Source organism: Trachurus trachurus (genome assembly GCF_905171665.1).
Source record: "Trachurus trachurus genome assembly, chromosome: 20".
Taxonomy (NCBI): domain Eukaryota; kingdom Metazoa; phylum Chordata; class Actinopteri; order Carangiformes; family Carangidae; genus Trachurus; species Trachurus trachurus.
The window spans coordinates 16,189,128-16,210,516 of NC_139911.1; the positions used below are offsets into that span (position 1 = coordinate 16,189,128).

At 41.7% G+C, this 21,389-nt stretch overlaps 1 protein-coding gene across 2 annotated transcripts in view; it reads left to right on the plus strand.

Moving 5' to 3' along the window:
- LOC311004016 (gamma-aminobutyric acid receptor subunit rho-3-like) overlaps positions 1–21,389 on the plus strand; it is a 46,586-nt gene that overhangs the window by 18,023 nt on the left and 7,174 nt on the right. Inside the window, exons 4-6 of one of the 2 annotated variants that reach the window (XM_083995955.1) lie at positions 742–1,065; positions 8,137–8,249; positions 20,848–20,915. In XM_083995955.1, coding sequence (XP_083852081.1) covers positions 929–1,065; positions 8,137–8,249; positions 20,848–20,915 — 318 coding nt within the window. In that variant the 5' untranslated portion in view covers positions 742–928. Of the gene's footprint in view, positions 1–741; positions 1,066–8,136; positions 8,250–16,629; positions 16,662–20,847; positions 20,916–21,389 lie in introns of those variants that run through there. The other variant, XM_083995956.1, reaches the window with a different exon arrangement.

The window sequence follows — 21,389 nt, forward strand, 5'->3', positions numbered from 1 at the left end:
ACAAGAAATGGATTTTATTGCAGTGTTACTTTGTGTGTGTGTGTGTGTGTTTGTGTGTGGTGGATTATATTTTAGAGGTGTAAACTGAGGAAGGCCCTTGATGCGGATGGATTAGATGCAGTTTGCTCCACTCCAGCTCGGATTAAACACCAGCTGATCTTAACAACCTGTTGTTTGAGCTGCTTCCAACACTGTGATTCATTTTCTCGCGCGCACACACCTCCCTCCCTCTCTCTCTGTCTACACACACACATACACAGGTGTGCGCTTCCTCATATAATCACACCAGGTGCCTGTTTTTTCATTGTCCCGCTAAAGAAAATCCTGATTACTGATGGGTGTGTGTGTGTGTGTGTGTGTGTGTGTGACTGTTTGTAGGTTAGTGAAAGATTGCTGTGGCTGTAGATAAGAGGATTATGGGGGAATTAGTGTCATTCCTCTATCGCTGCGAGGAATAGATTCATATCGATTTTAATCAGAGATTGAAAGATCCACAAAACGACAGATAAAACAGCCAGAGACAGACTGTGGGAGAGAGAGAGAGAGAGAGAGAGAGAGAGAGAGAGAGAGAGAGAGAGAGAGAGAGAGAGAGAGGAGGAGTGAATGAATGAAGAGGAGGGATAGCAGAAGACAAACATCACTGCAGCTGGGATGCTCAGCAGGAGCTGCACAAACAGATGCTGAATTTAAATATATATGTGCATGAGAGGAAGCTCATGTGTTTGCCTTGTTTGGTCTCAGAGCTCTCTGGCTGAGGAAACCTCCAGCTGCTGTGGGATGTCCGACCACGACCAGCAGCGTTAGTCAGCAGGACGGTCTGGACGGCCTGGACGGTCTGGACTGCAGAGACCTGGAGGTGGAGGTGGAGCAGCGGAGGAGGGGGCGGCTCACCGGGGCCGGGATGCTGTGGCAGGGGAACCTGTGAACCATGAGGGTGGACGTGCTGACCTGCATGGCCCTGGCTACGGCCAGCCTCGTCGCCACGGTGACCGGTGGTCGCAGCTCTGGACGCAGGAAGCACAAGGAGGTCTTCATCGGCGAGAACAGCAAGTTCAAGTTTGGAGGGTGAGACGCACAAACACACTCACACACACTTAAACACACTGTCACAGTTTTGTGTTTTTACTCAAAAACCTCTGAGTGAATGGAGCAGATGAGTGGAAGCATCTTTCTCACAGCAGAGGTAAAGTTTGTGCATCTTAAACCTTCATTAACAGACTTTTTGGCCACTTGGGGGCAGCAAAACAAGCTGCAAATACGACATTAACTGGTTATCATGTGGAAAGCTGTACGGACTGTCTTATAAGTGTGTCGCCAACAATTATTTCAACATGCAGGCGAAAAAGAAACACCTGCAGCCTTTATTTAGTCATATATGATCAGAATCTTGTTTAATGTGTTCGCCTGCTAACAGGATTAGCACTTAACCAACCCAGCAGGCACCAACACTCTGGACTCTGGAAACTGGCCTTCTTCAAATGGCTGCGTGAGACTGGGTCCAGCATGTTTAAATAACTTCCCAGCAGAAACAAACAGCCTGGCACAGGGATTTGTTTAAATTATGTGTTACCTAATTGAGGACTAAGCCGCTCTGAGTGCCAGGCTGTCCAGTGCAGGTTTGCCTTGTTTAGCTAGGAGGTAGGTGCTGCCAAGATGGCGACTGTGAGCAGCCCACTCCGTGCTCCAAAACCATCTCCGCATACTAATGGCTGATGTTAATTAGGCTTGTCTAATGAGGTTTGTCTTTATTTACAGTCTGTGGTTGTGAAATCTGGTGCGAAAAATGGTAATTTGATTCACATTACTGACGACAGGCCACGTTGGTTTTAAATAAAAATCATCATCCATATATCATAGCTATGTTAAAGGGACTACAAGGAGTTTCGGAAAGCAAAGTGGTTTGAGCCTCCGCGCATATGGTGAAATTCTTGGACCAGCGCAAAACCCACGAAAATTTGCCAAGAATGTTTTCATTATCAAGAATGAAAGTCGGAGGTTCGAAGACGATCAGATACTATCGTAGTTCCAACCATAAACGATGCCAACTAGCGATCCAGCTGCGTTATTCCCATGACCCGCCGGGCAGCGTCCGGGAAACCAGGAAACTAGGAAATGCTGGGTGATTTGACCACTAAATATCAAAATAATAAAACCAACATCTAGTAAACGTCACATGTCAATTAGCTAATGTTAGGTTTTAATTCCTTTCTAATAGATTTATTCAAAGCCAAAGTCAACATCTTCCTGATGTTGCACCTGAAACAGCTGGGGCTTTTTAAAGGTATTTGCTCTGAAACCAAAATGTTAAATTGTGCTAAATCTAATCACATTGATGCTGGTCGAGCAAAACTCAGAGGAATAGCGAGGCGCGCTAACACCGTTTTAGCACAAACTCAAATACGTCAGCAATTGTCCGATGGATTTCCATGACATTTTGCACAGATAATCCATGTGGCACCCAGAGGAAGGATTAACCCTTCACTTTGGCAGTCCTTTGGCTTCTTTCTTTTAACCAGCAGGTCAAATTTGTTTCCACATAATTAGTGAAATATCTAAACATTAACTTGATGGACTGGCACAAACCCATCCTGATGACTGTGGAGATCCCCCATGAGGCTCAATGCTCCACTTTTTCCAGGACAATATCCCAACATGGATTTGATGCAGCCTTCGTGCGGAGCCCTGCATGGCGACCTTGATGATCCTCTGACACGTCATGTAGCCTCACCACGAGGCTGACATGTGTGGCTTTACGCGAAAGGTCTCAACATCTATTGGATGAAATAGTAGCCTATCACTTGATTGATGATACGGTGTACAATTAGTTTATTACTGAGCTTGTTTACATTATAAGTAATTAAAAAGCTGAGCTGTTATAACACATTTGGCAACAGGGCCCTTTTGATTGCTACTTTTTCCAGTTATAAATAGTCACATATTAATTGTTCATAGTGGTCTTTCACTTTACAATAACAATACATTTGCCAGTTACTGGTAATAACTAATCTATTAGATAAATGAGTCCTAAGCATGGACTTGATCTTGCCAAATAGTGAGCCTGCATGTTTATTTAAGATTTACATTATAACTTTTGGCAACAAAATTAATAACCTAATTATTGATCATTTATCAACCCTTATGAGGGCAGTCTAACTGTAAAATGTTGCTTGTGAAACTAGGTTCAGTCATTCACATCATAATTCTTTGTACAGTAACAGTCCTCAGTGATTCACCTCAGTTGCAGCATCTGAACACCAGATCTTCATATGTGGGTGAGTGGAGTTGAACCAACTTCTGTCTCTTTCACAGAATGAAACTCATGAGCAGCTCAGAGTTTGTGCAGCTCAGCACGACCTCAGCCTGACAGGTCACAGAGAGCTGCTATGAACACGTCACTCAGAGTAGTTCCCACAGTGCCATCTCTCTCACTTCCTTTTTCATATAAAAACCTTTCTGAAGAACACTTTACTTCTGCTGAACAATAACACAATGACTCTGATGTGTCACTGAGCAACTTCCAGTTCCAGATAAAGTTATTTCACAGTAGTATTCCCCCTGCAGAGGAAAACGCTCTCTTCACTTCACCCGCAGCAGAGCACCAACCAAGTCAGGTTGGAAATATTCCCACTTTTAGCCAGAGGTTGCTCCTCAGACAGGTTTTATTTGTTTAGCAGAGAAAGAGCAGCAGCCAAACTTTTCCTGGAGCCTCTGCTGGAAAGACTGAATGAATACAGCTTCAGTTTAGTGCAACTACAACATTAGAGCTGAACCTGAGGGTGAATCTCGGAGTGTGGAGGCAGAGTGCTTTGCTTCTTCAGAGTTGAACTTGTTGTCTTTGTGAATGTGGAGTTTAATCTTCTCAAAGTTTTAGTCCAACATTAATTAGTTTAATTTATTCATTTAGCTTGGTTTAAGAATATACAGAAAAATGACAAAGATGAGTAATATACAGTACGGAACAGGGTTAGGGCCAAAAAAAAAAAAAAAAAAAAAGTGAGTTCTGACTTTTTTTTTCTCAGAATTCTGACGTTAAACTCAGAATTCTGAGAAAAAAGTCAGAACTCACTTTTTTTTTTTTTTTTTTTTACAGTGGCCCTCTTCCGTAGTAATATATCCACAAGTTTCCGAGCGTCATCTATGGTCAAAACCGGAGGCCGGTTTTGCATTTCTGGTGGAATTGTATGTTTACGTTTCCATGGTTTTCAGTCGTTGTCATAGTTGCGGTAAACGCATGGATCTATTAACGCTGGCTTTTAACATGGATGTCAATTTGTGTGATATCCATTGTTAAAAGCTGGTGTGATGATCCATGTGTTTTAAAGATTTTCATTGAAAAAAAAAAATCCACGCATTTACCACAACTACCGAAACCAAAATTCCATCGGAAGAGCAAAACCGGCTTACGTTTTTGATGTTCGGAAAAAGGTGGATAGTGCAGGGAGAGACAGAAAACCAGACAGTAGCACTACTGATGGCAAACTAATAATACAATTTGTTTGATAACAACAATTATAATCAACAAAAATGATAATACCCATTTTTAATACACATCTATATATGAGTGCGTGTGTGTATGTTGGGGGATTTGTTTTACTGTATCAACCCCTGAGCAATAGTAATAGTATTCTACTGTAGATAATACGGTAGTACACATCACTATAGGTACATAGACAAATACGACCTGGACAACATTACACAGCAGTGTACACAGCAGCAGTTAAATGCTTTTTCAAGCATCTTCTGTAACACTGAAAGGAGATACAGTCAGATACAGACACACTCACATGTTTTAGGTAAAAAAAGAAAAAGTGACTTCAATGTACCTCTGTCTAACTCTGAGCTCCACGTTCAGGATGCGTAGCATTACTCGCTAATTTATGACTTCAATCATTAAATCCCGTGATTTCTTGCATTTCAATCAGAGGAGAGCCGTGATTTGATCAAATCTGGAAACACATGATGCTGGAGAAAGTGTAAGTTTGGCTGGGAATCATAGAAGCCAGTTAGCAATGATACATGTGACCGACCACCAGCCCCCGTCGCCACAACGCTCAGCGTTTCAGCTGTTCCTGATCAACCCATGAATAATGCAACATGTGGAAACATGTGGATTTAATAATGATGATTCAGGCTCTCAGTCTCCACTTCTTCCAAGGTCAACTGAGACTTATTGGAGTGGCTGATAACAGCACACAAAAGGAAACTGGACCACATTATGTTGCTCCTCCTTCCCCTCACTATTTAATATAATTCAGTTTTAACAATGTTATGTATTTGTGGTGATTTTACTTCAGGATTAGAGTAGTTAGAAATGAGACTATAACAGTTTAAATAAGACACATGACATGTGGATGCGTTTAGGAGAATAGGTTTTGATTACTGTATATAAATAGTAAAATTGGAACCAAATTTCTACATAAGAAATAGTAAAATAAACCACATTGTTGAGGACAATGAAGCTTTTGAAACACATGCTGTAATGATTATTAACATACAGTATAACCCACTCACTGTAAACTCAGTCATTCCAGGCAATAAATATCTGGTTTTACTGCTCTGTAATTAATGTCAGTGCGTGTGGCAACAGATAACAGATAACGGTGTATTACAGTTTAACCTTGGTCCACTGCGTAATGTCACAGCTCAGTGTTGTAACAGGTGTTGTGCAGAAACGACAGTGACACAACTGATCACACTGAAAATGGTTTGTTCAAAGGAATATTTCAACATTAATGGTAGAGACACAGAGACACACTGAATTATGGAGCTCCTTCTGTTTCCACAGCATTTCAAACATTTCAAACGGTTACTGTACTTTTACTGATGATTACGTGTATGTGTGTGTGTGTGTGTGTGTGTGTGTGTGTGTGTGGTATCGTGTTACAGCTGTGGTTTTGGTTGAATGCTGCTGCCAACAGCTGTCCTCATCTATCGTGCCTGATCTCAGGTTTTCTGAGAGGTTATAAAGAGTGTGTGTGTGTGTGTGTGTGGTGGATTATACCTTCTAGAGGTGTAAACTGAGGAAGGCCCTAGTTGCGGCTGGATTAAATGCTCCACTTACTGTAAAGCTGCAAAAGGGGGGAAACCAGAAAATCCAAGTTGGACATGAACACAACACCTAAAACATTTTATTCACAAGAAACCGATCTTATTGCAGATGTTACTCTCTCTCTCTCTGTGTATCTAACTTTTCTATCACTTTAGGACCAGTTTCTCCGAACAGTGCAACGATTTGATCGATGTCTAAAAATCAACTTGCTTTTCATTTTTGCCACTTGCTCTGGTCTGGGATCAGGTTAGGACTGGCTCTGAGTTCAGTTCAGACGAGGGATAAGTCTGGTTTGTTTGTCTATTGTCGTGTTTGTGATCCGAGTTTAATTGAATGGATTATGGAAAATGGGATTTGACTCAATCAAAATTTGTGACCTCATGATAACAGAGGAACAGAGAAGTGTGTGTGTGTGTGTGTGTGACTGGACAGGTGGGTGTGTCTCTGTTAAGGTGCATGACTTTCAAAAAGGCTTTTCATCCAGCAGCTTTTATCGCTTTTACCACTGCATGCTCACCTGTGAACTGTGTGTGTGTTACCCGCTTTCCCAACACACACACACACACACACAGTGCAGCAGCGTATCGGTGCAGCGAGCCAGCCGTGCTCAGGCTGTAATTACACCTTCTGCATCCTGGAAGTCGTCTGGTTGGGGTTTCCCTGGTTGAATGTCAGACATACACACAGCAGTTTACAGTTTATTTAACTTTAGACTGTTTGTTTAATGTTGTCTGAGGACAACATCACTCAAACACACTGTTGACAACCACTGCGTATTGCATTTCTTGGCTTGTTTTGCTGCTTTTCCTGCAGACAGACTCGGGGTTACAGTATATGTGTCCAGTAGGTTCTGATCCTGAAGCTTTATTCTGGAGTATTTTCCTTAAAGAAACCTTATTTTGTCTTTCAAAGCATTTAACCTACATATAATGATCTTATTAGTTAGCTGCATTTACATCTGATATAGAAACCATCTGTATCTTAGAGCAAATTTGAGGTAGGCTGAGGCTCCTTATACTGGAGAATCTTTTCTCACCGCTTTCTTCTTCTATCATATTACACAGAGGGAAATATTGTATATTCCTCCACGGCTTATATGTCAGCAGACATCCACACTTAGGTCACATGACGGAATGACAACAGCTCAAAAGGACTAAGACGTCCTAATTCCCTAGTAACAACCCCACCCACCAGATGCTATGTAAAAATCATACAATTTCAGATTTCATTCATCCGTTCATTTCCCAGAATAGTTTGTCTTTGCCTAAAGAGACATTCAGCTTCAACCTAAAAACAGGAAAGGAAAACCATGTGTGTGCATGAGTGTTTTTTTGTTTGTGGAGCCTCTGTAAAGGTTTTGAATTTTGAATGTCCAGTTGGTCCTGAATGCATCTAACGTAGGTGGAGCCTGGAGGCAGATTTATAGGATCAGGATCACAAAATAAATCTTTAAATTAGAATTTTTCAAATAGTTGTGCTGAGATGCGAGCAGGGAAGATGACCTTCTACAGCACCGTGGCCTCACTTTGTCACATGAACTGTTACACAAAGTAAAAAGGAGGTTCAGTTTGGTATAAGTTATGATTTTTCATGTTTTACAGGAAGAGAAAATATAATATTAAGCAAAATAAATTCATACATCTGTTCTGGTCACTTACTTTAGAGAGAGAATGACAGCTAGTAATGTCTAGTAGTCTGTCATCCAGTCTAAATTTAACATAAAGGTTGAGAGACAGAGGACTCATGGGAATGTAGTGTAATGTAAATTGGAGCAACACGTTCCCAGGATCCGGTTTTATTTGTTCTGCAGCCGAGGTTTGTTTTGGAGCACAATAATACACTTTGTGTGACGGGGGAACATGTGCACACGTGTACACGCGCGTGTGTTTTTTGTTTGTTCGTGGAGCTGTGCCACGCCTTTGATTAAGGTTATGTGTGTTTGGCAGAGGGAGGGACAGACAGAGAGAGAGGGAGAACCACCAGTTGTGTTTTCTCTATAATTAACCCCTGCAATTAAAACCTCAATAAGCCGATCAATTACTCAATGTCTTTCTCTGTGTGTGTCTGTGTTTGTGTTGTTTCTGCAGACGTATTGACCACAAACTGAAGAGGCAGGACAGCACCAAAACACTGCTGATAAAAAGTGAACAACTGCTGAGAATCGAGGAGCACGACTTCGCCATGAGACCAGGCTTCGGAGGTCAGACCCAAACACACACACACACACACACACACACACAGGGGCGTAACCAGACATTTTTGATAGGGGTGGCCCAAGTGGGGCACTGACTTGTGGTGGGGTGGCATGAAGCGTGAGCACGTGCACACACAAACACACACCCACACAGGTTTTGGCCATACCCATTTTATCTGCAAAACCCATATCTACTTAAATTACTAACACTGCAAGAAAAACTAGACAGAGAAATACAGAAAATACAAAATACAAGAGAGGCAACATACAATTGTGATAGAAAACCTCAATGCGAAAAGAATTACTTGACAAAAGCCAGTATAAACAATGTATAAAATGCCTCTGACTGGGCATATAGCTCATTATATTTTGGGGTGGCACCTGGGGTGGCCAATCAGATTTCAGGGCCCGTGCCACCCAAGGCCACTCCCTGAATACGCCACTGCACACACAGAGGGAGAGAGAGAGGCGGGGGGGAGACAAACACCCAAAGGCACCCCTCATTTCATCTCTGATCCCTGTTCATTTAATCCACTCACTCACACATCGTCGAACACAGAAAACCACTGCTGTTGATGCTGACGATGGGCACTGGGTCACCCAGACAATGGCTGTGCCAATCCCCAAAAAAATCTGCCAAACACTGACCCAGATTACACGAGTGTGTAGCAGCACGAGTGTGTGTGATGGTTAATGCATTTCAAATACAGTGTGTTCACTCAAATGTGATTGTGTGTCCCTGTGTGTGTTTTTGCAATATAATGAGTGCCTCAGTGTGTGTGGGCATGTGGGTATTGTGTGGATTGTGTGAGTCGGGGGGATTCGTGTGCATTAATCTGGATTATATTCAGGTCTGGAGCAGATGGATGGGTGGGAAACAAACTGACGTCTGCAGCGAAGATCATCACGATCAGACACTCGACAGCACACACACACACACACACACACACACACACACACACACACACACACACACACACACACACACACACACACACACACACACACACACAGACACATCGCTTCACTGCAGGAATGATAAATGCTTTTAGAACAGTCGTCCTTTCAGTGGATTAAATATATGTACTTAAAGCCAGTAATGAGATATACACATAGATCCATGAATACAGCATCTGCGTGTTTAAATGAAGGGAAAGTGGAAAGTGAGACAATACATCCACTGGTGATGTGAGCCGTGTCGGTGCAGGTGTGTTGTTTCAGGAACTGGTGCGATAGCGAAACACAATCAGGCCGGTTTGAGTCACAGATCCGTTTATCTGACGCTGAAACACCGACAGGATTTTACATCCAGTCAAACTTATCACAATGGCAACAATTTAATCAAGATACACAGTGGAACTAGTCCATTAGTAATCAGCCAGGAATGTGAACCTGCACCCGTGATTGGCCGATGCAGGACCTCACCTGTTTTACCGGCAGAGCCCTCAGACCTGGCAGCACCACGGCCGCCTCCTTCTAGAGAGTGACTAGAGTCTGAATGCAGACCGGGATCACGGCGGTGGTTTTACTGTAAGAACCACTGACCGATGGTTTGACCCAGCACAGGAGCCGTGGTCACAGTTTGTGGTTTGTGGCCCGTCGTCTCTGATCTTGATCTCAGAGTTTGTTTGTCATCATTTGCATGAGCACAAGAGGCTGAGATGAAAGTGTAAACAGAGTTTTGTTTGAAGTTTTGCATGCGGGACAATGCTTGTCCTTTCTCTGGTGATGACAGACTCTTCCTTTCTTTCTTTCAAAGAAGAAAAATCCTCAAAACTGAATCCAGGATCCATCGAGGATCCTCTTCATCAACCTAACTATCCTCCACATCAAGGGCCTCTGCTTCACACAGGACATCCTGACCGTACATCTGCTACCAGATCTAAAACCTTCCCGATAAGTGTTGATATTATGCATCATAAAGCCCTCTCCCTTCCGTATGTCATATCCTCTTTGGATGGGTTAAATACTGTATAACAATGCCTCATATCTTCAAAGATACAATAGTCCATTAATTGAAGGTCCATAGATATGTCCTGCCTGCATGTCCCTGACAGTAGAAAGGCTGCTGGACACGTGGTGGAGCTGAACAGAGGATGAAAGGGTGAACGCTGGGATGGAGCAGCTGGGAAGAGAATATTAGGGTGTAGAGTAGAGACGTGGTGGAAAACGTGTAGCAAATATTGGGAGCCAGTGACCTGTCGAGAACCCCATACCGTCGTCCTATGTCAGCTTTGATTGGCTCCAGCCCCCCATGACCCTGCATGGATATACAGCAGATAATGGATGGATGGATGGTGCGGTGCTGCTGTGTCTTTCAGATGTAAAACAACACTAAGATGGTTTTTGATTCTTAAAACAAGGCAAGGCAATTTTATTTGTATAGCCCGTTTTTACAAACAGTTTGTCTCAAAGGGCTTTACATGGCATCGTAACAACATCCTCTGTCCTTAGACCCTCACATCGACTGAGGAAAAACTCCACGGAAACCCTTTTAACAGGGAAAAATCGGAGAAACCTCAGGGTGAGCAACAGAGGAGGGATCCCTCACCCAGGACGGACAGACGTGCAATAGATGCTGTTACAGACAAGAAAACAGTTTACAGTTTGTCACAGAACACAAAACACATATATCTTTTTTAATATTGCTTTTTCTGGGCTTTTTATTACTTTATTATTATTATTATAGGACAGTATGAGAGTGACAGGAAATCAGGGGTGGGGAGAGGAGGGGGGTGACAGCAAAGAGCTGGGAGTCAGATCCAAACCTGGCCCACTGCAGTTACGTAGGACTAAGCTTATGTGGTCTGTACAAAAAGTTTTTATATCCTCATTGTTAATTTCTAAACTATTAAAAGCCAAATTAGTCAGTGTTGAAAGGATTTAGTGGAAATTTACATCTGAAAATTTGTGACATAAAAGTATGAAGCACCATTAAATCAAACTACAAGTAACTCTGTCCTCTGTCTTCTGTCCTCTGTCTATACGGTTGGCTGGCATCTCTGTGGTCCTACTTGTCATTCAGGGTGGGGACAACAAAAAGCGCCACTGTCTGTCCCACGGCCCTGTGGCATTTCCACGCACTATAATTTTACATCAGCGTGGAGGGAAATTGCGGCCCCAGATAAGCCTATAGCTCCTGCTTGTGTACGTACATCTGCGTGTGTGTCAGTGTCAGGCTGTTTACGTGTGCGCTTGTGTGTGGGTTGTGAAATGTGTAGAAGCTGAAGAATCAAAACCATCCCCTCCTCGGTTCCCTCCAGGGACTCGAGTCCAGAAATACACCATGTGACATTTCTTGTTATGTCCTGCATGTGTTAAGCACTCGTCATTGAGGTCAGCCTTTAAAGGACGCCTATAAACTTAAATTAATCCCTACAAACTGTCATAAACTCACGCCGGGCGTCCTCGCTCCCTCCACATCATAGTACACATCAGTGCTTGTAATTGATTTACCAGCAGTGTCTGCATTCAGCTGGTGACCTGCCAAAACTGGTATATTTTGGCTGCAGCTCTTCACCGTGTGACCTTGGCTGACCTCAGTTTCAGGTAACCAGCCTTGATGCTGATTGGCTGGAGGCATTCGTAAAGAGCAGCTGACAGTGGCGATTGTTGTAATCTTCACTGTCCTTACATCTTTTAAAATCTGATACAGCATCAAACAAAGAAAGTTACACACCAGCCCATGTCTTACTCCTGTTGATGGTGATATTTTTATGAACTGTAATTAATATTCTGTCTTGAAAAGGAGAGTATCGGTGTCGTTTGAAAATAGAAAGTAATTTACTGTTTAGACGGCTGAACTGTCTTAACCTTGAGGAGCTATGGCCCCATGTTTTTGCTACTAACGTGGGGTCATCCCTACAGTATGTCCCCCGGGTCCTATGTTCCCGGCTTTGTATGTGACCGGTTAAAAAAGGGTCCTATGTTCCCCGCTTTTCCCCAAGAGGACCCGGGGAACATGCAATTTTTGGTCCCATACCTGGAAGTGGAGATGTGACTGCAGATTTGCAGATTTTTGCCTATTTTTGAGTGAGAAGTGGAATTGTCCCATTGGTTGGTTTAGGCAATGAAGAAAGGAGTTGGTGAAGTTTAGTAAAAAGACCAGGTAGAGGCTAGACAGGCCAGATAGATAGAGAGAGTCCAGATAAGTAGAGAGAGTCCTATGTTCCCCATTATGTATTGTGACCAGGGAACATACAGTAGGACCCTTTTTGGGAAAAACAGGGAACATAGGACCCGGGGAATAGGTATGCTCCCCATCACTCACAGCTAATCACAGTAGCCAATCACAGTAACTAATCATAGTAGCCAGTCATAGTAATGTGATTGGCTACAGTAATGGTAGTACTGTAAATGAAATACAGTAAAAATACAGTAAATTAAATTTCAGTATTAGTACTGTAAACTAAATTACAGCAATGGTACATAAAATTACATGTACTGTAAGCCAAATTACAGTAATGGTACTGTAAATAAAATTACAGTAAAAAAAATCAGTAAATTCAATTATTAGTACTGTAAACTAAATTACAGTAATGGTACTGTAAATAAAATACAGTAAAAATACACTAAATTAAATTACAGTACTAGTAATAGCCAATCACAGTAGCCAATTACAGTAACTAGCCAATCACAGTAAGTAGCTAACCACAGTAGCCAATTACAGTAACTAGCCAATCACAGTAAGTAGCTAACCACAGTAGCCAATTACAGTAACTAGCCAATCACAGTAAGTAGCTAACCACAGTAGCCAATCACAGTAACTAGCCAATCACAGGGGGTCCTCCCTAGTTCCCCGGGTCCTATATGTTCCCCCTTTGTATGGGACCAGGGAACATAGGACCCATTTTTTAAAAAGGGCTGAAGTATTTACTGAGGTATTTTCTACAGGCTACAGTGTCAGTAAGATAACTATGGGTTTTGATGTCAATATTTTTATTTTTATTTATTTTCTTAACCTCTGTCTGGTGTTAGTGTTGCTGGAGTCAAACATCTTTCTAATGTTACATTAATGTCTGGTGCCTGATGGGATGGGTACGGCTTTAAAAACATATTTCTGCCTGGTAAGGCGATGCAGCACAGGTTTTATCACATGTTTTATACAATTACACACTCTCCATCTCTTTCTCAGAGTCTATATCGTTTCCACAGTGGTTAGCTGTGATGTAAAGTGTGGGTTATTCGCAGTAGGTGGAATTCCGGACTGAAAACCACTGGTGTGGTCCTTTAAAGGTTAAAGACTGTGTGTGTTTCATTCCTCTGGCAAAGGCGAGCTTTCATTACATTACAGCGTTCCGGGCTGAGCTGCCAGCGTTACGCATGGCCGGGGTGAGTCAGTATGGACGGTGCAGCAGGCTGACGTTGATGTTGTCTAAAAGGTGCCCAGAGAATGACCCGTTAATCCCATCACCTCTCACCTCTCCCCTCCTTCAGCTGGTGGCGATGGAGAGTGAAATCACAACTCTGTGTGGTGATGGAGGCCGCACAGAAATTATCCCTGCGGCCTCAAAGCTGCATTATGCTGCTTATGACTGCATGGATTGATCCATCTGCATGCTTGTGTTCTGGGATTAAACCAATGATTGTAAAATGCTGAGCACACAAATATTTTTGCACAAAAACAGAGCAAAAAAACAAAACAACAACATGAATTTAACGCTGCAAGATTAAGGGACCTCACTAACTGGGATGTTGTAGATTTACCCAAATAAAAGTCTGGAGCAGGATTTTGTCTCTTGCAGACAATGGACTTAAACTGCTTTTACCACCAAAGCACATTCTGAAAATGCAAAATGCGTGTCCTCACTTTAACTTTGAAAAACCCTGACCCACTGATACTGAGACTCTGTAACCACCTGATGCAGACTGAGCAGGAAGACTCACTTGCAACTTGTTGTGCAGATTAATCCTGCAGCAGTAGCAGAACAACAAAAAAACCTTTATAATAATGACTCACCAGCCTGTGTACAGCTGGTCGGGAAAAGAAGCATTCAACCATCATATCCATTGTTGGGTCCACATACAGTTGAGTTTCTGTTGCTAATAGAAGACAGAAGATCAAACTCAAACCAGAAAGAGAAACAAGTCTTAGCTGGAAAACTGGCGTTGTATAGACGACTGTTATTCACATGCTGCTTTTGATCTTAGTTTTTTTCATGGCACAGGAAAGAGGAAAGCTGTATTTGCACGGGTGGATTCTCATTTCACTCAGTACAGACTAATAAGAATAAAAAGAATGACAGGTTGTGAGATGAGATGACATTTATTGTGCACAAAAATATTCTTTGGCAGTTAGTCCCCACAGGAAGTAGATCGGCTTAACTGAAAAATTGCTTAAACCCATCGATGGATGTGAAGCTCTCATCTAAATAAGACTTCCTGCAGGCCTAGACACTGGTGATGATAAGGAGTATGACACTTTGTGCCCTTGAAGCCTCTGGTTGAAGGTTCAGATGAAGATGGTGCGTATCTTGATTGAGGTGGTGAGGGGTGGAGGCGAGCTGTGCTAAACCGCTCAGGCTGAAATGACAGCTGGATAACAGCAGAGAGAGAGAGCGCTTTCAAATTTGGCAGCTAATACCTGATTGGTGAAAGAGAGAAGGTGGCAGATTGTGACTGGATGAAACAGATGATGAGAGGTGGAGCGTAAGGATTGCGGAAAAGCTGATTGGTGACTCAGTGGGCATGCCCGAACAGATAGTCCTCCTAACTGAACTTTCGCTAAGCTTCATCAGTCACAATTGGTGTTGGTGATGTATCCTTCTTCCGTTATAGGCTCTTTGGGTAGGCTATCAGAGGAGGAAAATAAGGAATAGGAATAATTTTTTATTACATTTTGTAATATTGACTGTACAAAGTAACAGTAAAGCAGAGCAGCACCTGCAGCTGGAGCTGTTGGCAAGGTGGCAGCGGCCTGAGTTGCTCCAGGAGGGAGTGTGTGTGCAAACACACACGTTATCTATATGTACTGTCTAGAGCTAGACTGCAGCTCTATGTGCTGCCTACTGCTGTAACATGTTATGTCAAAATGTCATAAGTAAAAGAATGCTATATCAAAATGTAAAAAAGAAAAAACAAATGAAAAGATTATGATATGATCTGCATACTACCTATTGCTGTAACATGTTATGTCAAATGTCATAAGTAAAAGAATGTTATATCAAAATGTAAAAAAGCAAAAACAATATCAAAATGTAAAAAAGCAAAAACAAAAGAAAAAGATTATGATATGATCTGATTATGAAAAAGATTTTATTCTGTGGGTAATGGGGGCGGGACTAGATAAGCTTTTGCTTCTCCCGCTTTCCCTTTCGGCCATGTGTATTGTATTTCCTGAGCGATCCAAGAAAAGTTAAAAGTAAATACCCAGAGAAACCAAATTCTGCAAAGTTGGCAGGTGTATCTGTGGGCGGGGCATGTGGCATAGCTAACAGCACTGACTGCTTCTTGTGACATCACAAAATTATAGAAGTCCTGACAACTTATCTTAAGGCTCAGTTTCTGATACAGGCTGTGTGTCTTTCTCTGTGAACTGAGGCTTTGATACTTTCACAGTATTAAAGAACCGAGAGCTGCTTTATAATCACACTATGGGCATCTACCTGTAAACAACGGGACCTTTAAATACAAAGCCTTTGCATCGACAGTGAATCTGCTCGTCATATAAACCTAGAGAGCTGAACTTGACCTCATTTGCACGTGTGCGTCTATAAAATGCCAGCCTCATGCTTTAACTGGGTGTGACCTTGGAAAAGGAAAGCAGTAAAGAGAAGAGCAAGGGAGAGGGGTTGACCTTCTGTTTCATGTTTTCCCCACCAGCAACCCTTGTTGCTGGAGTTACGCTAAATGTTGAGTCTGCAGCGCTGCTGCTGCTGGTTTTTACGAGTCAGACGGAGACAAAGCTGAGCCGCAGGAGCTTTATAGTCCTGGCTGAATGAACTTCATTAAATAAAGTGTTTATCGAGCTGCTAACATTCAAGTGGAAGTAACACACTTTACATCTAAGCTCACACAAACAACACACTGACACTTTTGAGTGCACATGTGTTTTTTTTTTTCTTCCCGTCCTTGAGGGTGAAACCAGGAATGTAACCTGGTAAACCACATCCAGACGCAGGTCACAATCAAACCCAGACAAGTGTGTGTATGTGTGTATGGTTACTAAACCAACAGACATGGTTTAGGAGCTTTTTAGGTTAAAAGGCATTTGCATTATCTCGTGCTTATTAAAATAACCAAAACTAAAAATAGTGTCCATGATGCACTGTTTGTATCTAAATCAATCAATCCCGTGATTTCACCAGCACCAGAATTAACCAAAGTACAAACCGTGGCTATAAAGAGACTTTAGACCTAGATACATTTGAGTCTGACAAAACAGGGCCCTTCCCTGGGAGAGATTAACTGCAGCACTGAGTGAGTGGGGTAAAATAAAATGAGTTTGGTCACATATAACAGGGGGTTGGAAAAGTAGTGGTACTCAAAGTAATGTCAATTCAGTATATTACTTCAATAAAAGCACTCATTCTGCAGAGTAGTGCTTGTCAGACTGCTAGATTATATTGCTCTGTTTTTATCACTAACAACTTTGTAAAAGCATTGTAATAGTGTAATTGTACTGTAGTAGTATATATAATTGTATCTACTGGATACATCATATACATGATGTAATACCGCATCATGTCCTTTAAACATATCATATTGTTTGTTTTATGCAAATAACCAATGTAAAGTATGGCAAAATCAAACCTAAATCCATTTATTGGAATATCATAATCAGATTATCATGTTTCAAGATATTTGTATCGTCTGTGTTGCTTCATAATGTTTTGTCATCAATGCAATTCATGTCTTCGTAGCAGACAGTGATAGGACAGTTTGTAACTTGTTGTTGGTGACACTGGGCCTCATTCACGAACCGTTCTTAAGAACAAATTTGTTCTTAAGTCCTACTTACGAAGTTTTTACGAAGATTGTGGCATTCATGAATGTTTTCTTATCCAGAATTTGTTCTTAACTAAGAACAAAATCTACGAACAGTCAGGAGTATACTTACGCACTTTTAAGTGCTGAGACTTCTGCAAAAATAACCGATTATAGTGTTTTCTTTTGTTCTGCAGTTGTATGATATTATATGATTTGAATAAGAATTATTTTCTTATCTTTTATGATGTTTTTAATAATCATATATTAATAATAATAATTGACAAATCATTGCAGTTTCTTAAAAAAAACATTATAGACACTTAATTCATATCAGTTTTTTTTTTTTAAGTGTTCACACTACACACAACAGTTTTTTGTTGTTTTTAAATATGTGATAATATGATGATATTTATGATGGCACACGTGAGAGTGTGGTCTCTCTGATAACAACCCGAAGAGCTGCATCCACTGCTGGCTACTAAATATAGCCTAAATATAAATATAAAAATATAAACTAAATATAAGCCTTTTGTTTGTTTCTTTGTTTCATTCCTGCCGCAGTAGCGCCACTTCACTACTTAAGTTCTTTTTACGTTTGGAGTCTGGTGCTGCCTCCCAGATTTTCATTTGAGCATTTCAACTTTGTTTCTCACTCCACCTTCTCTGCTCAGCGCCTGTGGGTTCTGTTTGCACACGGCCCTGCAGTCTCATGCCCTTTTACGGGCATTGATGGGGCTGTTACCTATGCTAATCATATGTTAATTAGACTCACCTGGCACACGCCCTCAACTTACGAGGAGATGGCATTCATCCCCCCAATTCCAATCCGCCCCCTAAAGACTCAGGCCCTGAACCCTCACTGACTAAAGTGACGTCAGCTGTAAGTGACAGAGTGTGAGAGTCTGTGAGGGTCCAGATTCTGTAAATATGAATGGAACAGCACTTACACACTCTCACGACATGTTACCTTGACAACAAAATGTTGTTGACTCCGGTCTTGGACCGATAATTTACGTACTTTCAACGCGCACAAGGTGTGTGAGGGACGCGGACTCAAAACAAAATGTTCCCAGATCAGATCTGATCAAATCATCATCAATAATCACAAACTGCACGTTAATACTGACAGTAAACTTACTCTTTTTTTTTTCTTTCTTTCTTTTTTTTGGTTGTTGCTCATGTCCATTAACAATAAAGAGAGCGGCGGAGCTCTCTCTGTCCACGTGTGTTAATTTACTTTTTTTTTTTTTTCCGACGACATCTCATGTGTTTGACTTCATAACGCTATGAACTGTGGGTAATTCCCCTACCCAAAGTCAGCATCGGTGCTGACTTACGGTAAGGGGGCAGTAAGGGCTCATTCACTGACTCACTGACTTGATGATCTGACAATGGAACAGCCGCTCACACACTCACGGACTTCCCGTGAACGCGCCTCTAAGTCAGTGAGTCCGTGAGGGGTCGGATTGGAATTGGGCTAACAAGTAGGAACACAGCTGCGAACAATTCTGAGGCTTACGAACGCGTTGATGAATCTGACGTAGGGTTTTCTTAAGGAACCTCTTAAGAACAACTTAAGAAAGAATCTAAGAAGGTTCTTAAGAAGATATTGGTGAATGAGGCCCACTGTGCTGATGGCTTAGGAAATAATACATGTCACTATTTTCATTTTGTCCCACTGCTTATTATCCATCTATCCATCTGCCTAATCACTTATCTTTGCAGGGTCAGAGGGAGGCTTGAGCCAATACTATGCTTATTATAAAATACACCGATCAGGCCTAACATTATGACCACTGACAGGTCAGGTGAAGTGAAAAACACTGAATAACACTTCATGGGTGATGTGTTGATGTGTTAGAAGCAGGAAAAATGTAAGGATGTGATCCAGTTTGACAAGGACGACTGGGTAAGAGCATCTGAAAAGCTGCAGCTCTTGCGGGGTGTACCCCATCTACCAGCTACTGTTGCTCAAACTGCTGAAGAAATTCATGCTGGTTCTGATAGAAAGCTGTCAGCACAGTTTGTTGCATATTATAAATAAATATTACTTTTATTGCAGTAAAAGGGACCAACACAATATTAGGTAGGTTCAACATTTTAATCCTTATAGTTTTAGGAGTAGGTTCGTTACCTTTAATTGTCGGTGCAAGCTATTTTTAGAACAGCTGAGCAGAGCCGCGAGCTGCTCAGAGCTATGCTACGGAGGCTAATGGGATTTCTTTGTTTCCCTCATTAAACTCATCAAATACACAATCCAACAACTCCAAAACGCTCTGGTGGACAAGTTGACCTGCACATTCACCACGCTATGAGATAATAATGGAACGTTACGAGGCAGAGTTGTTTTTGAGGCAAATGCAGAGACTGCTTGCCGAAAAACTGCCCCTGACTGGAACACGCTTCAGTGGTTTTGCATGAATTTACCTGGAAAACAACTCCATATCGTAACTTTCCTTTATTATTTCATAGCGTGGTGAATGTGCAGGTCACAATTGGTCCACCAGAGCATTTTGGAGTTGTTGGATTGTGTATTTGATGAGTTTGATGAGGGAAACTCGCGGCTCGGCTCCGCCAATCTAAAAATAGCTTCCACTGACAGTTAAAGGTAACAAACGTTACTCCTAAAACTATAGGGATTATGGCAATGGGCCAATTTGCCAAAACGTTGAACTATCCCTTTAACAAAGCACAGTTCTAAAGTGGACTGGATGATCATTCTTCAACCAAATATAGCCCATATTTGGTTTAAGATAACTGCTCCTCCATGATGTAATGAGAATATTTCAGTGTCACTGTGAAAATAGCTTTTTTAATAATAGACATCACCAAAACCAGTTATACTGCATCAGGTTCAGAGGGGTCAGGCCTGGTTTACCAGTTGTCAGTCACAGACTCATTCCTCCTTTGCATTCCCCTCATTGTTGCAAATGAGCTGCAAAAATGTTCCAGCAAGGTTTTCTGACTGAAAGACAACAGTAAAATCACTGCTAATGTTTGTGGTTGAGGAAGGCAGGAATGAGTATTTTTGTCTCTTGGCTGCAGCGGTGAATGAATCCTAAAATTAGCCGAGCGGGATTTTAGCAAAGAACAAGACCACCACCAGACATCGTCACAGCTGGTCACAGTCTGGACAAACGTATACTGGAAAACCTCCTTCTCCAAACTCCGTCAGATCGTGTTTGTTCAGAGGCGGAGCAGCAAAGAGGGGGAGTGAGAAGCTGTGATCCAAGTTTCCTTTTCTGATGTTATGACCTGTGTTTCAGGTTTGAAGGTCAACACAAGTCAACTGATATTTGACATACTGGTGTTGAAGTTTTATTCCAAATATTTAGATATTTTTACATGTGGAATATGTGTGAATGTGGAAAAAGCCCTTGAAACAACATTTGACTGAGACTGAGACTGATGTTTTTCTTTTTGGAAGCAGGATTTAGTTCACTCTCTTGTATATTAGATGTGATCTGAAGTTTAATTTGACAGTTGACAATTGTTAAGTAGTCATTAGTAGTTTCAAGATCCTGAGATAAAAGATGCAAAATGCCAAAAGGGCAAATGTGTCGTGACTCGTGAGTTTTGCGGCTCGGAGGTTTGACCTCAGGCGGAAGGACAACATTTCTGACTGAATGCTTCAGTGATTTATGAGTTTGAATCTCTCCCGTGTTGTTGTTTTCAGGTGCAGCCATCCCTGTAGGCATTGATGTGCAGGTGGAGAGCATCGACAGCATCTCAGAGGTCAACATGGTGAGAATGCGCTGAACCTCATACTTGATTTTCAGCTCAGACAACTGGTAAAACAAGAATGACTTGAGCCACCTCCTGTCTGCTGGTTAATGTGGCGTGGACACTGATCTGTGCTGCTCACTTAAGTGTACAACGTTTCTTTAAAAGCCAGAAAATCCAACAGGTTAAAGCTTTTTGTTTTTATGAAAATAAATGATATTGGGGACAGTTCTACTGTACGCCAACCTATGTGTAAAAAAAACAAACATAATGCACATGTTTATTCATATCTAACATTTTTAACCTGTTTGCTTTATGTTCACAATAGAGTAGAGCAGATTTAAACAATTTAATATACCTTTCTTGTCTTATGAAGGATAAAACTGACTGTGCATTGAGTAAGAAACTTTTAGAGACTAAATCCTGATGAATTGTCTATTATTAGCTTGTGTGAAGACTTGAACAGCGTCAGAAATATGAGAATCTGAACTGAAA